At 57.5% G+C, this 19,752-nt stretch overlaps 5 protein-coding genes across 5 annotated transcripts; 4 read left to right on the forward strand and 1 right to left on the reverse strand.

The window, feature by feature from the left end:
- Positions 1 to 2,129: 2,129 nt before the first annotated feature.
- SLS55_008504 (uncharacterized protein) lies at positions 2,130 to 4,379 on the forward strand (the record flags this gene model as incomplete). The annotated part of the gene is made up of 1 exon (XM_066779912.1): positions 2,130 to 4,379. One exon carries the CDS (start codon positions 2,130 to 2,132, stop codon positions 4,377 to 4,379), a length of 2,250 nt encoding a protein of 749 aa, XP_066629141.1.
- A 421-nt stretch (positions 4,380 to 4,800) lies between these two features.
- SLS55_008505 (uncharacterized protein) lies at positions 4,801 to 8,296 on the forward strand (the record flags this gene model as incomplete). The annotated part of the gene is made up of 6 exons (XM_066779913.1): positions 4,801 to 4,973; positions 5,053 to 5,156; positions 5,212 to 5,376; positions 5,428 to 5,559; positions 5,616 to 6,195; positions 7,450 to 8,296. 6 exons carry the CDS (start codon positions 4,801 to 4,803, stop codon positions 8,294 to 8,296), a joined length of 2,001 nt encoding a protein of 666 aa, XP_066629142.1.
- A 313-nt stretch (positions 8,297 to 8,609) lies between these two features.
- Positions 8,610 to 9,252, reverse strand: SLS55_008506 (uncharacterized protein; the record flags this gene model as incomplete). The annotated part of the gene is made up of 3 exons (XM_066779914.1): positions 8,610 to 8,775; positions 8,834 to 9,018; positions 9,112 to 9,252. 3 exons carry the CDS (start codon positions 9,250 to 9,252, stop codon positions 8,610 to 8,612), a joined length of 492 nt encoding a protein of 163 aa, XP_066629143.1.
- Positions 9,253 to 10,717: 1,465 nt separating this feature from the next.
- SLS55_008507 (uncharacterized protein) lies at positions 10,718 to 11,461 on the forward strand (the record flags this gene model as incomplete). Its single annotated transcript, XM_066779915.1, has 1 exon — positions 10,718 to 11,461. The coding sequence occupies one exon, from the start codon at positions 10,718 to 10,720 to the stop codon at positions 11,459 to 11,461; it is 744 nt and encodes a 247-aa protein (XP_066629144.1).
- A 3,409-nt stretch (positions 11,462 to 14,870) lies between these two features.
- Positions 14,871 to 16,037, forward strand: SLS55_008508 (uncharacterized protein; the record flags this gene model as incomplete). Its single annotated transcript, XM_066779916.1, has 2 exons — positions 14,871 to 14,877; positions 14,971 to 16,037. The coding sequence occupies 2 exons, from the start codon at positions 14,871 to 14,873 to the stop codon at positions 16,035 to 16,037; spliced, it is 1,074 nt and encodes a 357-aa protein (XP_066629145.1).
- Between the last annotated feature and the right edge of the window lie 3,715 nt (positions 16,038 to 19,752).

The raw sequence follows: 19,752 nt of genomic DNA on the forward strand, positions 1-19,752 counted from the left end.
GCGGCGCAAGCTGGCCATCATCCGCGCGGAGCTAGCGATCCGCGGCATCGCCCCGCACGAGGCGACGAAGCGCGACGTCGCCATCCCCGTGGGCGCGGCGCTCGCGGGCATGGGGTTGGGGGCGGAGATGGGGAACTTGGTCGGCGGGTTGGTGGTTGCGCCCGAGTTGCCGCCGGGGATGAGCCATTTCGACCAGGCGGGGAACGTGGTGGGGGATCTGGCGGGGGCGAGCGAGGGTTTCGTGCATGGCTTGAGCGATCAGAGCCATGGCGTCGGGCAGGCGCTGCATGAGCATGTGGCGGGCGCGTTGGCGGGGCATGTGGGCGCGGAGGCGGCGGCGCAGGGCGCGGGGGAGGCGGCGGGCGGCGGCGGCGGCGTGGGGGATGGGCATAGTGTGGGTTATGTGGCGGGGATTCTGGCGGCGAAGAAGACGGAGGAGTTTATTGCCGAGGTCGTGGGCGAGGCTGTGTTTGCGTATGCCGCGGAGAAGATGCTGGATCCTGAGATTAGGGCCGAGTTGGCGCTGCAGGGCAAGTGTAGTCGGCTGTTGGGCCCGTTGGGCCAGTATTGTAGGGGCTGTGGGCAGTCGATTCGGGAGGGCAGGTTCGCGCGTAAGTCTGGACGGGGACGGTGGTGCTTGCGGGATGGTGCTGATGGTTTGATTGCAGACTGCTGCCAGGGCGGCGATGACTATGATGTCTGCATGCCGTGCTTCACGAACGGCGTCAGCTGTCAGTGTGCTGACCGTAAGATGGTCATCATGCAGAAGTCGGTTGCCGGTGATGTGGTGATTTCGGAGAAGGGAGACTCCTGTAGGCGACTGGCATCCCTGAACGTGAACTGCGTCGGTTGCCAGAAGGAAGTCACCCAAGGACGATACTACTGTAGGTCACCCTCCAAATCATCGCCAGCCACCCCGGCTTACCCGTTTCAGATTGCGACGCTTGTAACGAAAGTAAGGATGGGTACGACCTGTGCGAATCTTGCTACGGGTCAGGCCAGACCTGCGAAACTCCAGACGCACATCGGCTCTATGTATATCTAAAGGCCGACGTCTCTGAGAGAAACGTGGGTCCATACACTTACGTCTCGGCCGAGGCTGTGCCTTGTAGCAGTTGTGAGAGGCAGGTGGAACAGGGGCCATACTACCGTGAGTCTACTCTTGTGCTCGGAAGCATCGTATCGGCTGACAGTACTCCGAAAGATTGTCCCCACTGTGGGGATTTCGCCATGTGCGAGCGTTGTTACGAGATGGGGCGGTCGTGTCGAAACCGTGAGGCTGGCCATATCCTCATCCGGTACTATGCCTATGCTGGAATGTACTCAATCTCTGGAGACTTCCATGATAAGACGTGCCGGTTCTGCAAAGGCGCCTTGGGCAAGTCAAGAGACTCCTTCTACCGTAAGTCTTTCCCCACCTATACCCCGCCCGATGCTTATCTTGCCGCAGGCTGTACCAGATGCGACGATGGCCACTATGACCTTTGTGGCGGTTGCTACACGAAAGGCGCAGGCTGTGAAGACCGGTCGCATTCTTTGGCGAGATATATCATCCAATAAGCGGGCCGTGGACGGGAAAAAGATAAAGCCAATGCGGTGGATGCCGAGACCACTGTCCGTGTCTTGGTTCAACCTTGAGCCTTTTTGGATATGGTAGGTTGTGCTCCACCGGTGCCAAACGGTCCCGTATATTATTTTCAGGCATCGACACGTGTGGCTATATATTGATGGTTGGAACCGGGTATGACGCCACGGTCCAAGAGCCAAGACAGATGGTTGAGGCTGAGTCGACTATCAGCGCTATTGTCCGTCGCACGTGCGGGAGCCCTTTACTCCCCGGCCAGCGGAATCCACCGGGCGCTGGTGACTGGCTGCTAGCGGCAAGCGTGGTCCCTAGCGCTTGATTTCCATGGTAGTTCCGGAACACCACCGTTCCGGCGCTCACAAGACTGGGGCCGCACCAATCGCCTACATGTGTTTGTGGTCTGATGGCATCCAGAGCGTCGAGTTCCAGGCCTTTTGCAGCTATCAACCACGCGGGGACGTCCTTCGTTCTGATCCTGGCACATGTCGTGTGTATATAGGCATGTCTTCCCCAGCTTTGGTTACTCCGCATTCGCCTAGTCGACATGGCATTCCTCACCGACAAAGAGATCGACCAATTCCTGGACGGGCTCGACCACCATGGGGACGGAACAATCGACTACCGGGAAGTAGAGCTCAAGCTCGACCAAGCCCACGACGAGCTTGCTCGCCAACCACAGGCCGACGGCGTCAGTCACGGCACCAAAGAAGACCAGGACCGGCATCGTTTCCTTCGCAAAATCGTCGGGTCCGACGAGGACCGCATTCCCCGGGCCGAACTAGCTCTGCGGATGCAGGACTGGCAGATCCCGTCTCTGGAGCAGTCCAAGAAAGATGAGCAGGAGGAGAAGGACTACGTGCACAGCATGTCGGTGTGGAGGCGCATGCGTGCCTACTGGGCGGTGCACGGCCCCGAGATCCTCTTCATCGCCTTGGTCGTCGGCCTGCAGGTCGTCTTCGGGACATGGCAGCTGGTCAAGTACATCACAGTTGTCCAATACCGCGAGGCGTTCGGGTGGGGCGTCGTGCTGGCAAAGGCATGCGCCGGCGCACTTTGCCCGACCTTCTTCTTTCTCATCCTCAGCATGAGCCGGTACTTTTCCACCTTCCTCCGCAAATCATACTACCTCTCTCGCTTCATCAACTGGGATCTGTCCCAAGAGTTCCACATCAAGATTGCCTGCGTGGCTCTTGTGCTGTCAACACTCCACGGAATTGGCCATCTGACGGGGACTTTTGTGTACGGCTCTTCCCCCGAAAGCCAGCCGCACGTCGCCGCCCTGCTCGGACCCAAGGCCTACGGACAGCCATACAAAGCTTATGCCTCATCTCTCCCGGGCTGGAGCGGCATGACGGCGCTCGGACTGTTCTGGACGCTTGCGCTCTGCAGCATGCCCGCGGTGCGGCGGTGGAACTACGACGTCTTCCAGCTCAGCCACTTGCTCATGTACCCCATCATCGGGCTCCTTATGGCCCACGGGACAGCCTCTCTCCTGCAATGGCCCATGCTCGGCTACTTCCTCGCCTTCCCCACCCTCCTCATCCTCGTCGAGAGAGTGACGCGCGTGACGGCCGGCTTCCTGCACATCCCGGCCACCATCAAGATCCTCGACGGCGAGACGGTCGAGATCAAGGCCAAAGTGCCGGCCGAGCGCATCTGGAAGTACCGGGCGGGCAAGTACGTGTTCCTGCAGGTGCCCGCGCTCAGCCGGTGGCAGTGGCACCCCTTCACCGTGTCCGTCTGCATCGGGCGCGAGTTCCAGCTGCACATCAAGACGGACGGCAACTGGACGCGCCGGCTGCGCGAGCTGGCCGCCGCCAACGGCAAGCCCGCCGACATCCAAATCGGCATCAACGGGCCCTTTGGCGCCCCCGCCCAGCGCTTCTACGACTTCAGCCACACCATCGTCGTCGGCGCCGGCATCGGCGTCACCTCCTTCTCCGGCATCCTGGCCGACCTGCAGGCCCGCAACGACCGCGTCCACGGCTGCTCGCCCAGCGTCGAGGGCGGCGACAACAACAACAACAACAACAACAACAAGCCGTCGCCGTCGCTCAAAAACTCGACCTCGGACGCCTCGCTCGCCTCCTCCTCATCCACCACCACCACCTCCTCGCCCGCCAACGAAAAGAAAGCCAAGTCCAAACACCTCAACCCCTTCACCTGCCCATCTTCCTCCTCCACTTCCTCCTTCGCCCCCGACTACCGCCGCTGCGACTTCCACTGGATCGTGCGCGACCGCAACTACCTGCTCTGGTTCAGCGACCTGCTCAACCGCATCTCGCGCTCGCAAAAGTGGCACCGGCGGCGCTCGTCGACGCGCAACACGGCGCTCGACCTCGACATCCGCATCAACACGCACGTCACCCAGCGCCGCGACGACCTGGCCGTGCACGTCTACCGCTGGCTGCTCGAGAAGCACCGCCGCCCCGCGCACCGGCCCTCCGTCAGCCCCCTCACCGGGCTGGTGAGCCCGACCCGGTTCGGCAGGCCGGATTTCGTGGCCATCTTGGACGAGCATTATGATGATATGAAGAGGTATCGCACGAGTTTGGCGGCGAGGGAGGTCGAGGGGAGGGAGGAGGGGGAGAAGGGGAAGGGCAGTGGGTGGATGGATGGCGGTTGTGGTGCTGGGGTGGGCGGGGGCGGCGCCAGGTTGAAGGTTGGCGTGTTCTTTTGCGGGGCACCCGTCGTCGGCGAGATTTTGGCGGATCGCTGCAGGGCGTTGACGGCGAGGGGCCGCGCGGATGGGAGTCGCGTCGAGTATCATTTCATCACCGAGGTGTTTGGGTGATGGCGCTTGGCTTCTTTTCGTAAATATAATCTCTATCTCTTTTTCAATTTGGTCTCTTGGTGTGCTGTCGGTGTCTCTACGGACGGATATGTTCGATCGTGGATGCCTACTTGTTTCGTTCTTGTAGCGGATATTTGTCCGACGGCGATCTTGCTAGAGTGGGCATGTTCCACCTTGCAGCTCTCATCCCCGTAGGGTGCACCCGGGGTGGATACCTGGGGATTGGGCTTTCCCCGCATTGTCAGGCGATCATTGATTAACGGCTTCTCCGCATTTCATCCCGAGCTGTAGCCGCCACTGTAATAAATAGGCGATTTCTACCGGTATCTTGAGCCAAGGACGTGTCCTTCTGTTTCGTGGTTTCCGTCACTATTCGCAACCAAAGAAAGGCTCCGGTGCGAGCCCCATACCCCAAGCCAAGATGCAGCAAGCAAAAGCCAACTCCGTCGAGGCTATCGAGAAAATCGGACTTGCGGCACCAGCGCCGGATGACTTGCCGCTGCCGGAATGTCTTGCAACTCTGGGCCCGGACGAGCTCCGTCGGCTTGAGAGGAGCCTCGTTCGGCGCCTTGACTTCACGCTGTTACCAGTCGTGTTGCTTTTGTTTCTGCTCAATATCATGTCCGTCTCCTTCTCAGGAAGTAGAAGACGTAGAAATACTGACGCGCTCCAGAGACCGAAACAACATCGCTAGCGCGAAGATAGTGGGCATCACTGAGACACTCAACTTGACCAACAACCAGTACAATACATGCCTGCTGTTGTTCTACGTGGGCTGTGAGTGATCTTCATTGCTTCCAACCTGTCTCGGCATTAACGAACACGTCATCAGATGTCATCACGCAGGTCCCGTCCAATCTCATCATCGGCAAGGTCAGGCCATCACTTTACATATGCGGCATCACATCTGCATGGGGCGCGGTGTCTATGTGCCAGGGCTTTACCAAAGACTTCGCAAGTCTTGCCGTCACCAGGACAATTCTTGGTCTCGTAGAGGGTAAGCAACTACCAGACTCAAACACGATGACGCGTCCAACTGACCACTCAGCTCCGTTCCTTCCTGCCGTATTTGTCCTGATGTCTTGCTGGTACAAGCGCACAGAGCTGCCGGTACGAGTCGCCATCCTCTACGGCGGCAACATGCTAGCAACCGCCTTCTCCGGCCTCATCGCCGCAGGCAGTAAGCGAACCGAACAAACCGACCCAGCCAAAACACACGCTGACACCAACTCCCAGTCACCTCCCGCATGGAAGGCGCAGCCGGCCGGCCCTCGTGGGAATGGCTCTTCATAATCGAAGGCTCCACGACCGTCATCATCGCGCTCCTCGCCATGCCCCTCCTCCCCGACTACCCTCTCCAATCGCCCCACCGCTGGCTACCCCCGCCCCACCAAGCCCTGGCCGAGCACCGCATCCGCGCCGAAAACGCCGGCATCCCCGACACCGACCCCGAAAGCGTGCTGTGGGGGCTGCAGCGCGCGCTGCTCGACCCCAAACTCTACGCCTTCACACTCCAACAAATGTCCCTCATCACCGCGCAATCCTTCAACAACTTCTTCCCCTCCATCGTCAGCACCCTCGGCTACCCCCGCACCACCACGCTCCTCCTCACCGCACCCCCCTACCTCTTCGCCTTCGTCGCCAGCATTTTCGTATCCCTGCACGCCGCCGCGCGAGGCGAGCGGGGCGCGCACATCGCCCTCTGCACGTCCGTCGCCCTCGTCGGCAACCTGCTGGCGATTTTCGCCCCCGGCACGGCCGCAAGGTACGTCGCCATGTTCCTGATGACGGCGGGCGCGTACGCGCCGTACAACCTGTGCGTGGCGTGGGTGTCGGCGAGCCTGCCGCGGCCGCGGGCGAAGCGCGCGGCGGCGCTGGCGGTGGTGAATATCATGGGCGCGGGGGTCGCGCATTTTTACACCAGTTTCATGTTTCCGGATAGTCAGAAGCCGCGGTATTATGCTGGCGGCGGGGTGATGAGCGGAGCGTGTGTTGTCACGGCGGGCGTGGCGGTGGCGATTAAGTGGCATTTGCGGAGGGAGAATGAGAGGTTTGAGAGGGAGGAGAGGGAGGAGGGGGTGGTGGCCGGGCATAGGAGGGGCATTGCGGGGGCGAGGGAGGGGAGGGCGGGGGGCGAGGCGGTGGTGAGGTTCAGGTATGTGCATTAGGGGGTTGTGTGCTGCTGTTGGATGGAAGGGGTCGGGTCGGCAGAGTGTACTATTGTCTCAAGCTGGAGGCTAGCATGATGCTACGAAATCACCTATGGAGATGGGATCAACCAATTAGAACTCCCGCACGCCGAGCCTACCTGGCGGTTCTTGGGTGCAGCTGGAAAGGAAGCACTCGGTCTACCTACTCGTTTTATCACTTCACAATGTTTGGAACAATCGAGGCATAATGCTACTAGGTGGGCCATGAGTCCACCGTCCCGCTTTAATACCTACTCTAGTGGGCCCTGTTCAACACCGTACAGACGCCGTAAGTACTCCGTAGCCTTGGCAGTTGGCTTGCCAACACCGCATACATGCTGCATTCCGCTTGATTGACTATGATTGGCCAGTCAATTATGCGGTGTTAACTGCAAGCATCCCGGACTACGGAGTTTCCACGGTGTTGAACAGAACAGGCCGGCCAAGACAGCTGGCTACGTCCTGACTCGCCGCAATGCCTGCCACCTACCCCACACGGCCTGCAGCTTTACGGCCAAGCATGGCGGAACAAAGTATAATATATAAGACCACACTTCACCCACTGCCCCGCCGCTGACCACCTTCACAGCAACACTCATCCACACCGCAACCATGGACAGCTTCACCAAGAAAAGCTTCACCTCCGCCCGCTCCCTAACCTACACCTACTACGACTCCGCCCCGACCAAACCCGCCTCCGCCTCCACCCCCACCATCTTCCTCCTCCACGGCTTCCCAGACACGGCGCAGCTCTGGAAAAAAGTGGTCCCACACCTCCACCGCCTCCCCAACCGCATCATCATCCCAGACCTGTGCGTCTCGTCTCGCCCCCTCCCTTTCCTCCCAAGCCGCCCCCACACTAACCCCCCCGTGATCCCCAGCCTCGGCTCAGGCACCTCCTCCAAACCCACCAACCCCGCCGACTACAACTCCCACGCCCTCTCCGCCGACCTCGCCGCCCTGCTCGCCGCCGAGTCTATCAACAGCGTGGTCGCCATCGGGCACGACTGGGGGTCGTACGCCGCGCAGCGCCTGTGGCTGTGGCAGCCGCAGCTGCTTTGCGGGCTCGGGTTGCTCAACGTCGGCTACATGGCGCCTCCGATCAACGTCGGGCCCAACGACGACGGCGGCGCTGCCGCGCCTTTCGACGTCGCGGCACTGAACGCCGCGACGGAGCAAGCGACGGGGTGGCCAAGGTTCGCGTACTGGGAGCTCTTCGCGGCGGACGACGGGGCGCAAGTGCTGGATAAGCATTTGGAGAGTTTTTGGGGCGTGTTGCATGGGGATGACCGCGGGGGGCATTGGATGCGGGAGATGTTTTGCACGAGGGGCGCGATGAGGGCGTTTCTGGAGCGGGACGGCCGCGTCGAGTTGAGGGAGTATGCGAAACCCGGGCGCGGGTGGAAGGAGGAGTGGTTCGCGGAGTTGGAGGAGGGCGGCGGCGGGCTGGATGGGGCGCTGGGGCCGTATCGCGCCATGGTCGGCGGTCATCAGTACGAGGTCGAGAGGACGTTGCCGCCGGAACGCGTGAAGGTGACGGTACCGGCGTTTTTTCTGGGTTGTGAGCAGGATGAGGTGTGTACGATGGACCTGGTGGAGGAGAATCGGAAGGCGGGGTTGTTGCCGGATTTGACGGTCAAGGTTATTGATTCGGGGCATTGGTGTACGATGGAAAAGCCGGATGAGGTGGGTAAGGCGCTGTATGATTGGTTGGTCGAGAAGTTCTGAGGTGGATGGGAGGCCTTGATGGAGCCTTGGAGTGGGTCGGTGGAATGTAGGGCTTGGATGTGGATGACAAAGGACGCCCGAAAATGTAAGGTCATTGGACGCAAATTTCATTAGGAGCATCTTGTGAGCAAGTAGAGTTTCTACATGTCTCTACGTATTAGATAACAAGGTCTCCACGGCTGTCGACGGAAATGAAAAAGCATACAAGTGTCTTTCCTTATTATTTCGGCGGTTTCAGAAAATAGCGTTGCTGTCAATCTGAACTTTCAAAACGGAACATGTCGCTGGCAGGTTCATCAAATACCAGCTCCTCTCACTTCACCAAAACTCGAATCCCTTTGCTTCCGGGCTTGACTGCCGGGATTATAGCATCATGATGGAAGTCTACGTCCTCGGCGGTCGTCTCAAACAGTTCAAGGTGGTGACCGTAGCAGCGGATCAGCATAGCCAAGAGGGTAAACAACTCTGCGTAGGCCAGACTATAATTGGTAGCAGTCAGAGTAGTAACGATACGCAGAAGAGGATTCTTATACTCACTTCATCCCCAAAAACTGCCTCGATCCCTTGGAGAAGCTCAAAAGGTACGGGTCCAGATACCTATCCCTCTTCCCGCTCCCGTCCAGCCACCTCTCCGGTTGATACTTCCTACTCTCGGGGAACAGCGCCTCATCGTGGTGGATCTGGTAAGCCGACATCCCGACCGTGTAGCGCGGAGGAATAGTCTACGTCACATCAGGCCCTTTGTAGACGATCGGCTCGTCCGGGGAGCTGCGCGCGAGACGTGATGGAATGCCATAGCTGAGACGGAAACTTACGTGAACGCAGGCGTTTAAGTACGGCAGCTGCTCAAGCGTCGTCCATGGCGGCATTGCGCTTGGACTGGCGGTTGGAATGGCAGCTTCGAGCTCAACGCGCAGTTTACCCATTGTCTCTGGGGCGGACAAGAGATAGAACATGGCGAGGGAAAGACCTGGACAGAGAGTTACTAACGAGACGCGTCGAAACTGCTGCAGAAATCGGAAAGAGAGTCTTACTCCATGTGACAGTCTCCACGCCTGCGCCAACTAACGCTTGTGCTTCCATGCCCGTTCTTTCAACACCCTTCTCAGACTCCGGCAGACCGCTCGTCAGTAGCTCGTGAAAGACTGTGGTCTGCGACTTTGGAACATCCAGACGAGCATCTTCCTTGATTTTCCTTCTGCGTGTTCGCGAATCGAGCCGGAACAAGCGCCACAGCTCTGCATCCGGACTCAAGCGCTTCATTATAGAACTAGACCCCATCAATTCATAAGAAATGCTTTTAAAGTCGTACTCACGAACGGATAACGTCGAAACAACTGCACGTATATAGGAAAATGCCGGAATGGAATGATGGATTCGGCGTCCATATGAATGGGACGGTACAGACTGAGCTTCATCTTTGGATCATCCGAGAAACGGTATCCGCGGCCGTAAAGGTAGTCAGTCTCTGTTTATCAACTCTGGCGTTTGCCACATAGGTCATTGTGCAGAGTATACATTTCAGCAAAGTGACACAATCGTACTGATGTGTGTTACCCCTCGTGCTCCTCATCAGGATCTCCAAGGATCAGTTTTGCAAATTGATGGGAATGGACGAATAGCGAAAATCACGTATTTGGCACATGCATTAGTGCTGATGCCCCCAGTTTGACCATGTGATTGACGTTCAGGGCCCCGAAATTGCCCAGTAAACGTGTAGCCCGAGACTACGGGCTTTTCTTCGCAGTCGTTGAGACGTGCGACGCCGCTACTGTTGGGCTTGTGACGAAAAAGGCTGCCCCGCATCTTGTGAAACCAACAACATGCGCTGCTTTAGTGTGAGAAATTGAAACCTCTACGTATAAGGATACAACCAGCTTTCTTATGATGAAAGCGGTATGAAGAAGCATCTTCTCGCGTCAGAAACAAGCTGTTAAACGGTGAATGAGGGAACGAAACAATTAACATAGCTAGTCTTTAGTATTGACTACACTTGCTAGATTTCTTACAGAAATATCTAATTACAAAAGCATTACGTAGTGTTACGTAGGAAGCAATATAGAGTAGTACCAGTAAGGAAAACCGCTGCGACTACTTACCTTACTGTTGAACAAAAGTCCTTCATATCTAAGAGGCCATACCCGAAGAACGTGTTAACTCCATCATTTGATGTGTATATTTTAGGTAAAGCGCACGTCTCTTTTCCTACTATCGCTTAGCTTCTTTTCAGCACACGTAAAAAAGAAGAAAAAAGAAACACACCGCCTTGCCCCCACTTCCCATCCAGTGACTCACACCTTTCCATCTCTCTTGTAACGTCAAAACAAAAAAGGCAACCCGATACCCTATATCAGCTAAGACCAATTAAAGGGGCAAACACTCCAACCTACCTCTTTTCCGACACACTTCTCCATATCCACCATGGGAGACTTTCCCGATGACATCAAGATTCTGATAGTAGAGGAGCTCAAGCTGCTCCTCACTCAAATCACGTCAAATGGATGGATTTATTACGAACCAAAGCTCTGCCGGTACGCCGGAATCAGCCAAGCATGGAACCGCATCATCGAGCGCACCACATTCCAGCAAATGCACGTCACCGCGCCCGACCTCGCCAAAAGCAAGCACGGCGAGTACAACACCACGGACAGCTTCAAGCAGATGATGGACCGCGACGGCGGGCGCCGCCGGGCGCTCGTGCGCCGCCTCCGTTTCACCGCCACCCACCCCTACGGCCTGCGCACGCCCAAGGCTCGAACAGACGCCGGCTCCGCAGCCAACGATCTGTCCTTCTCCCGATCGTTGCGCAATTTCCTGCGCATCCTGGCCGCATGGCCCGCGACCGGCAAACCACTTGCGCTGGAGCTTCGTCACGAGCCTCACGGCGGTCTCCCCGTACAAAAATTGCCCGTGTCGTTTCGGGGCTATCATCCACCAGAAGACGATGCCGTGCTGAGCATCGTGGGTGATCGCCCGTTGCCAAAGCTGTGTGTTGTTTCGAACATCGACGCGCACTTGCGTTTATGGCCGGCGTCGCTGATGCACCTGGTGGCGGCCATGGACGGGCTCGCCAGCCTGGAGTTTTTCCTGGACGAACACTCTACCGTAGATGCCCGTCGGCGCCAAGAGTACCGCAAAGGTCTGCTGTTCTCCCCAGAGTCTTGATCGCTACTAACCATCTTCACTGAAGAGATGGGAGAGAACATGCACATGATCCCCCGCACGTGCCGACGGGTTTCCATCGACTCCTCATTCTGGAGCCGCGGCATGAATACTCTTGACGGAGTGGCGCCGTCGAGTCCGGATCGCCTCTGTGTCGGATTGCGAGATCTGTCGACACGGCTGCGCTACCTGTCTTTGCGCGGTCTCACCATCTCTCCCTCGATCTTCTGGCCTGGCAGTTCTAAAGAGGACGCAATCCTTTCGTGGCCGAACCTGGAAGGGCTCGAGCTCGAGTTTGAACCGGTGGATGCTTATGGCGCGTCGTGATAGCCCCTCGGTTGTGTCGGGAAACTCTGCTGACTGACGCTCATCAGGAGATTGGTTCGAGAACGAGCCCCCGGACGGACGTGGAATGAGAACGACCAAACGCGGCGTGATAGAGCCGGTAGATGACGTGGCCCATGGCGCGGTCAGGTACGAGAAGCTCAATGCCGTGTACGCTGCCCTAGGGCATGCGGCTCGGCGAATGCCTGTCATCCGGCGGCTGAGGGTGAGCATGCGCCGCGAGAAAGGGCAGCCCGAACATATCTCGAGTTGTCTTCTCGATCGATTTGAAGGTGTTCGCACTGTTACGTGGTGTAGCTATCCTGAGCCCGTGGAACTGAGCGATGAGGTTTTGAATGCTTGGGGTGTCAAGAGAGAAAGGTTGTATTCAGTCGTATATGACGACGTCACTACTGTAAAAGCGGATTTTGAGCAGGTTGAGGGAAGAACATGAGAATGAATGTTGCAGATCAACGTGCTTTTGCGTATTTATCTTTACAAGGACAATCTCAAGTGAGACAATCGTTAAATAGCGGTATGTTGGCATGGTGGATAACTCTAACGACGAAACTGTATTAGCATCTCCTTGTAGGATCTGAGATATCACCACCAGTATTCACAAACATCAATCTACGCAGGTCCCGTCCACTTTAAACTCGACAACATGAAGTGCACAGTCAAACTCTGCTTAAACAGCTCACCAAACTTAGCAAACAGCAATACTTCTTACATAAGAGCCGTCATCAAGGTGTCTCCACGTGGGAAGCGAGACATTGGCGCCAAGTCCGTCTCGCCGATTCCCGCGTGTGCGGCCCATCCGATCGATTCTTTCATTGGCATAGAGGCCTCTCCACACGGCCTTGGCGCTTGGCACCCGGGCTTGCGGCGGCGCTGCACTGCGTCTTGGAACCCGCTCTCCCGCTCACTTTTCTTGCCGGTCCCGGCAGCGTTTATATATAACACAGTACATCCTCGGCTGATTGTTGTGTTTTGGTCCCGTGCTTCGAGGTTCCTCACCCACCACCATCAGGTCGGTTTCCCCCCCCCCCCCCCCCCCCCCCCCAGATCTACCCGTATATCTCTCCACAACCTCGCTGTTTTTTTCTCCCCCTTGACCGATGCCCACCTGCTCGCATATGGTAGAGCAAAGGCACAACAAACGCCGCCGCCGCCGCCAACCCCACCCTCCCTCCACCGATCACCACGACTCCCACCACCACCCCAACAACCATGCCCCCCTGCGCCACCCCCTCCCGCAACAGCAACCCCAACCCCCCCTACAACACCCCCCTCCACGTCGCCTCCCTCTTCATCATCCTCCTCGTCTCAACCCTCTCCTGCGCCTCCCCCCTCCTGGCCCTCACGCTCTCCAAAAGGCTCTCCAATACCCCCAAACGTCCTCGAAAATGCACGACCACCCTCCTCTTCACCGCCCGTCACTTCGGCACCGGCGTCCTGCTCGCCACCGCCTTCGTGCACCTGCTGCCGACGGCGTTCGCGGCGCTGGGGGATCCGTGCTTGGGGGGTTTCTGGACGGAGAAATACGCGGCGATGCCCGGCGCGATTGTGTTGGGGGCGGTGTTGGGGGTGGCGGGGGTGGAGATGGTGGTGGTTGCGCCGGGGGGTGCCGGGCATGGTGGTGGCGTGGAAGAGGGGGAGGTGGGGGGTGGTACTGGTGGTGGCGTGGAAGCGGGAGGGGAGGAGGGGGGTGATGGTGGGGGGTCCAGTCGCCCAGAGGAGAGGGAGGGGGAGGAAGAGGTGCAGGGAGGGGAGCTGCATTTGAGGAATCTGGGGGCCCTAAAGGGAAGGTCGGGTAGCGTTGGCCGCCGCTTGACGGACTTGAGTGGGGGACGCGAGCAGCAGCAGCAGCAGCGGGGCGAACAGGTGGGGATGCGGGGAGAAGAGAGTGTGGAGGGAGGGCTGGAGAGTCGGCAGGGCGCGGTGAAGGGAGGGGTCGTGCCGTTGACGCCGGAGCAGGAGCATAAGAAGGCATTGCTGCAGTGCATGTTGCTCGAGATGGGGATTCTGTTCCACAGCGTCTTCATCGGTATGGCGTTGAGCGTGTCGGTTGGGAAGGAATTCATCATTCTGCTGATTGCGATCATCTTTCATCGTAAGTGGTGCCTTCTGCGGCATCTGGGACTGGTGTTTGGCTAATGTTCGCGTAGAGACATTCGAGGGGCTAGCTTTGGGGTCCAGAATTGCGGCGTTGAAGTGGGAGCGCAAGGCTGTTCAGCCTTGGATGATGTCCTTGGCATATGGATGCACGTGAGTTATTTGTGCTTGCATAGAGCTGTAGCAGCCTTGCTGATATTGCATGCAGGACACCGGTCGGACAGGCTATTGGGCTGGGTCTCCACACACTCTACAGCCCAGACTCGGAGGTCGGTCTCCTGGTAGTTGGCATAATGAACGCCATTTCTGCCGGTCTGCTCATATATGCATCACTAGTTGAGCTGATGGCAGAGGATTTTCTAAGTGATGAGAGCTGGCGCGTCCTGCGAGGCAAGCGTAGAGCTTACGCCTGCTTGCTTGTGTTTCTGGGCGCTTTCGGGATGAGTTTGGTTGGCGCATGGGCATAGAATATGATAAGAGATAACTGTTTTGCAGCGATTGTTGATACTAGGAATTAATTGGGTAAGGTACGGTGCAGCTTCCCTTACACTTGACTTTCGATTCCAGGAGCCTGATTGTCCAGCGCGATGTACATCCTCATGGTTGTGCCGATGCAGAGCCTCTAATGGCGTGATTCTCTCGCTTATATATGATTGGGCTCGGTTATGAGAGTATATACCCATGCGTGTAGGCACATCAGGATAGAAACGGAAAAGTCTGTCAATTGTTATCATATTAATCGTGCTGGCTGAGCTTGGATCATTGCGGGGGCGGTTGATCGACGTAGCCGGACTGCCTATTGCGGTAAGCGAGAAGGGGGTTGCGGGGAAGTATACAAGGAAGACGGATAAATTGAAAGATTGTGTCTTCGCTTATGCACAATTCGGCATGCTTTCTCACGAGATGCTAGATGACATCAGTCAGTGAGAAACCAATAGCTTCTCCTTAAAGCCCGCATAAGACTACCAGCTATATGTCAAGTCCACACTACAGCCAAATGTATTCACTACCAAAAATACTAGTTTTACTTTCAGTATTTCTGTTTCCATTAGTAGCAAGATCATGCACCACAGATGACGACTGCAGCCTGAACGGCGTCTGCTCCAACTCTACATGCCTCTGCGACCCGGGCTGGCGCTCCACCGACTGCGGCGAACTCGACCTCCGCCCCGCCACCAAAGGCACCGGCTACAACCACACCTTCGCCAACGCCTCGACCTCACCCCTCAGCGGCGGCACCGCCGGCAACTCGTCCTGGGGCGGCCAGATCGTGCGCGACCGCCACTCGCCCACCACCTTCCACCTCATCACCTCGCAGTTCTCGCACGGCTGCGGGCTCAGCGGCTGGAAGCCCTTCAGCACCATCATCCGCGCCGAGTCGACGACGGGGCCGCGCGGGCCGTATTTCTGGGCGCAGGACGTCAAAGCCGCCTTCACGCACAACCCGACGGTCGTGTGGAGCGCGGCGGACCAGCTGTACCTCCTGTTCCACATCGGCGCCGACGACTACCCTTTGCCGGACACGTGCAAGCACCAGACCATCGCGCCGAACAACATCTCGCTCTCCACCTCCCCCGACCTGCGCGCGTGGACATCCAGCAGGCAGATCCTCACCAACGCCACCAACCCCGCGCCGTGGCCGCTGTCGTCGGGGCATGCGATCGCCCTCGCCGTCGAAGACAACATCGTCCACCTCGCCGCCCGCTACGACGCCTCGTACGCCCCGACCGTCTTCCAGCCCGCCCCCGGCGCGCAGCCGTGGACCGAAGACCCGTTCCTCTGGCGCGACGCGCGCGGCCACTGGCACCTCCTCGTGCACTACATGGTCGACGTCGAGGAGCGCGGCGAAAAGGGGCCGCGCGTCGGCGGGCACCTGTACGCGCGCGAGCTGGAAGGGCCGTGGGTGTTCAACGACAGGACGCTGGCGTACAACACCACCGTGGCGTTTGATGATGGGACGGCGGTGGAGTTGTATCGGAGGGAGAGACCGAAGCTGTTTTTTGATGAGGGGGATGATGGGAGGGTGCCGCTGTTTTTGGTGAATGGCGTGCAGGAGGTCGGGAGGGGGAAGGAGAGTTGGACGTTGGTGCAGCCGATTGGGGAGGCGGCGGCGCGGTATGAGAGGGGGCTGGGGTTTTGAGGATGCGGGAGTGGGTGGTGCAGCATGCTGGTATGGGCGGAGTGTGAAGAGTAGCGGTTGAAGTTTCAAAGGAAAAGAAATAATTGGGTCATATTGAATTCTCTTTTCTCGAATCTTGACCGGCAGGCCAGGCAGCCCTCCCTTTGTGAGGCTACGGCGGGTTGTTTGCTCCATGTAGACCGATTAGGGCTAGCGTAGTTTGCTACCAGGTGGTGCTATAAAGCACTACCAGCAGCCTTCACCTATCGATCATCCTGCTTCACCATCAAATCTGCTAGTGACTTTCATCGTCTCTGCACTGGCAAGAGCCATCGAGATGAAAGAAAATTCGTGACTGTGTTCGACTTTTTAAGCGGCGAAAAAGCTCACACTGTAGAGAATAATTCCTCAACAGTCCTGCAGCAATACTTCTCAGCGACAAACTCCACACCGCCCTCAACTGCATCTCACTCCACGGCATCATCCCCGAAGCCTATGAGGCGGCGGCTCTTTGTCCTCAAAGGCCTGAAACCCCGGTTCGCCAACACGCTAAGCCCTCAGCTGCGGGTTGCCGTCGATGGTGTTCATCACGCAAGCCGCCAGCCCGGGCACCGTTAACATCAGCGACGCCGACGGCTCCCGTCCCTGCACAGCCCGGCAGAGTACTGGAAAATCCAATCCAGCAGCCGCACCAGTTGTCCGACAACGGCTTCTGCAACGCGCACAGCAGCGCACGACGCGCCCAAGCCCGTGGCCGGGCACCTTCCATCAAACGCGCGCGCCTAACTCGTGGTCCTTCACCTCGCACCCCGTCCCTTCCTGGAGCACCACAAGCACAATGAAGACGGCAACTCTTGGGGACGCCCCTGCTCCTCCTCGTCGACCCCGCCCCGCCTGGCACCCCGACGTCTTTGAGGACGACTTCGACACAAAGGCCCGGACGCCGCTCGACCGACGCCGGCAACCCCTGTTTTTTAGGTATTTGGAGTGGCACTCCTGCATTCAAGTCGCGCTGTGCTCTTCTCTGCCACGCTGCACGTTTTGCGAGCCCTCCTGCGCTGTTCTCTTTTAGAAAGAACGGATGCTGCGGACAGCGCAGGGTGAGATTAAGCTTGAATAGATGCTTGTCTCCCCTATTAGCTGTGCGGTGCATTCCGACGTTACGAGACTTATTGCGGGGTCGTATAGACAAGGGTATGAGGCTACCTACTGTCTCAGGCAGTCCAGACGCAGCGGTAGGTACCGTACGCAAGACTCAAAGCAATCTTTTTGAGCAGTTCAAATGCTCTTGTTTGCGTTGGACTTGTACATCTGTTATTTGGAAGCTGTTATGGCTTTAGGATCGGCTGAATATTTTTTGTGTATGGATGTCTTGGATAATAATGAGGACAGTTGCTCGCGTCGTTCCGTATCTGGTAAAAATGCCAATGATCGGCATGGCGTCATTGGATCAGCGCAGTCTGCGACAAGTACCGTCTCTTTCACCGCAACGAGCCCGTTCGAGAGTGCTGGCGACAGGCAAGCCACGACAAGGCTGAGGCGGGGCCAGCGGCTAGGCAGGGCTGGGCTGAAGCTGTGGCGTTTGCGTCATTATTCAGTCTCCAACGTCGCCTCAGCACGCGCGTTGCATCCCGAAGCGATTGGCCTGGAAGCCTACCCAAGAAGTGCGTTGGAGGCCTGAGGTCTCAGGATACTCACTACTGCATAACATGCCACACTGAATGTCTTGCTGCCTTCCTTCTATTTGTTTTTACGCGCTGGCGGACACGACTCCTGAAGGCTGTGCAGGGCGATCGCGGTGGCATTTGGAATACATCGAAGGCGGCTGAAGCTACGACTGCATCTGCGCACTAGAAAGCCTTTCAGGAGTCATTATTGTGTAATTGAGCGCAAGCGCGCGGTTGTTAAGAGGTGCTGCTTGACTGCGGATGGGGTCTGGTTGCCGGGTAGGAATATCGCGTGGACTGTTACGATCCCCGATGGCCACTCCCAAGCGAATTGCGCAGAAGGCTTGACAGTGTATGAGACCAAAGTAGCCATCGCTAGCGTAGGACATCGCATTGATGGGCGGTATCGTCATGGCAGAGCAGTGCTACGAATTGTCACAGCTGGTGCCGACCGCCCGCCGCTGACGCGTCCTACCCCCAGACAATTTCTTCACCGCATTAGATTACCGAAGAGTCGCATCCAAGATAAGCTCGCGTACCTTGCTTGGTGGGGGAAAGCCTCTATGATCACCGTTATGCGGGGCGCGGAAGAGGGGCGACCCGGGCGAGAGGCCCCCAGCTTTGCCGGTTTCAGGCGACGCCGCTCACACGGTACCTGTCTCACGGCCGCATCCGGCAACCGACAACTCAATCAGGGCATCGGGCATGGCTGGTTGAAAAGGGACGGCGTCTTCTGCTGTGAACCACCCTCACACCATCACTGCAACGCTCTCGCTCTCTCTCTCTCTCTCATTTTTCTACTACTACTCCTCCTCTGCCAACGCTCAAGACATTCCTTTGTCGCCGGCCGACTACGTACTCGCTACTACATCGAACTCTTCTTGTGCATAATATCTACACCTTAATTCACGACGCCCACATACATCAGTCACGATGAAGTTCACCCTCACCGCCGTTCTCTTCGCCTTCCTCGGCATCGCTGTCGCAGCTCCCATCGGTAAGTCCCCTCCACGTACTTTTTTTCCTCCCTTGATGCTAACGTATCCGTCTCAAGCCGACCCCGGTGACACCGCCCCTGTCATGGCCAACGGCGGCGACCCCGTGCCTTTTGCGAACACTGGCAACCCCGGAAACGCAATGAACCAGTAGATGGTTTTGGTTGGATTCAACCGGTTGGAAGAGCGGCGCTGTTGAACCGGTGCGGGGTCACGGGCATCAGTGGAGTTGGCAGAGTTGGAGTGGTCGATACCCAGGAGGTTGGACGGGGCTGGCTTGTCGCAAGGACGAACCTCGTCGGTCGTGCTGTGATCAAGCCATGGCCCAATTGAATACTATTATTGATGACCAAAAGATGGTGCATTCTTCGATTGTCCATGTGATGTGAGGTATTCGGGATCGTCATGAACTGGGACGGAAGTGTGATACATGTGCTCATCATGCTGCGCGTCGGATGCACAGTGAAGTTCGTCCGCAAAGGACCGTCCGAAAGTTGTATGCTTACGTTGAGAAGTTGATTCAGCATCGCGACCTGATTGGCGAAGAAGTGAGGGGAAGTGTCCGACACTGTCCGCTTTGTAATCCAGCGATGAAGGATCACCAATCAGAAGCACATCCGCTCAGCCTCAATCTAGTTGCGGTCCTTTTAGTTGATAGGCATCCCTCAGCCGAATCAAAGGCTTTAAGATGTGCGCATGCAGTTCGACACTCATGCTCCATATCTACGCTTACGAATGTGCCAATGTAGAAAGCGAACTGGCATCCAGAGTGCAAGCCCTAGTGTCCACGAGAGATGAAGTTGACGGCCCATTAAGGGGTGTGCATCGACGAGGGTGGCCATGCGGCTGCGTGGGTGGCTTCCAAAAGTGGGGCGAATGCGTATCCACAATTACCGGTTTGAGGATAGCGCCGGGTAAGCCCAGGGTGCGCCCACTCTTAATGCTCGCCTTGCTTCGACGACACGGAGATAAATCATGAGAAAGAACGAACCATCTTCTTGGCTATACGGCCCGAGCGTGTACTCGATACTTTGTGATTTGGTCCCGGCTTTTACGTGTCCTCTTCCTACTAAA

This window comes from Diplodia seriata (genome assembly GCF_021436955.1).
Source record: "Diplodia seriata strain FDS-637 chromosome Unknown scaffold_9, whole genome shotgun sequence".
NCBI lineage: Eukaryota > Fungi > Ascomycota > Dothideomycetes > Botryosphaeriales > Botryosphaeriaceae > Diplodia > Diplodia seriata.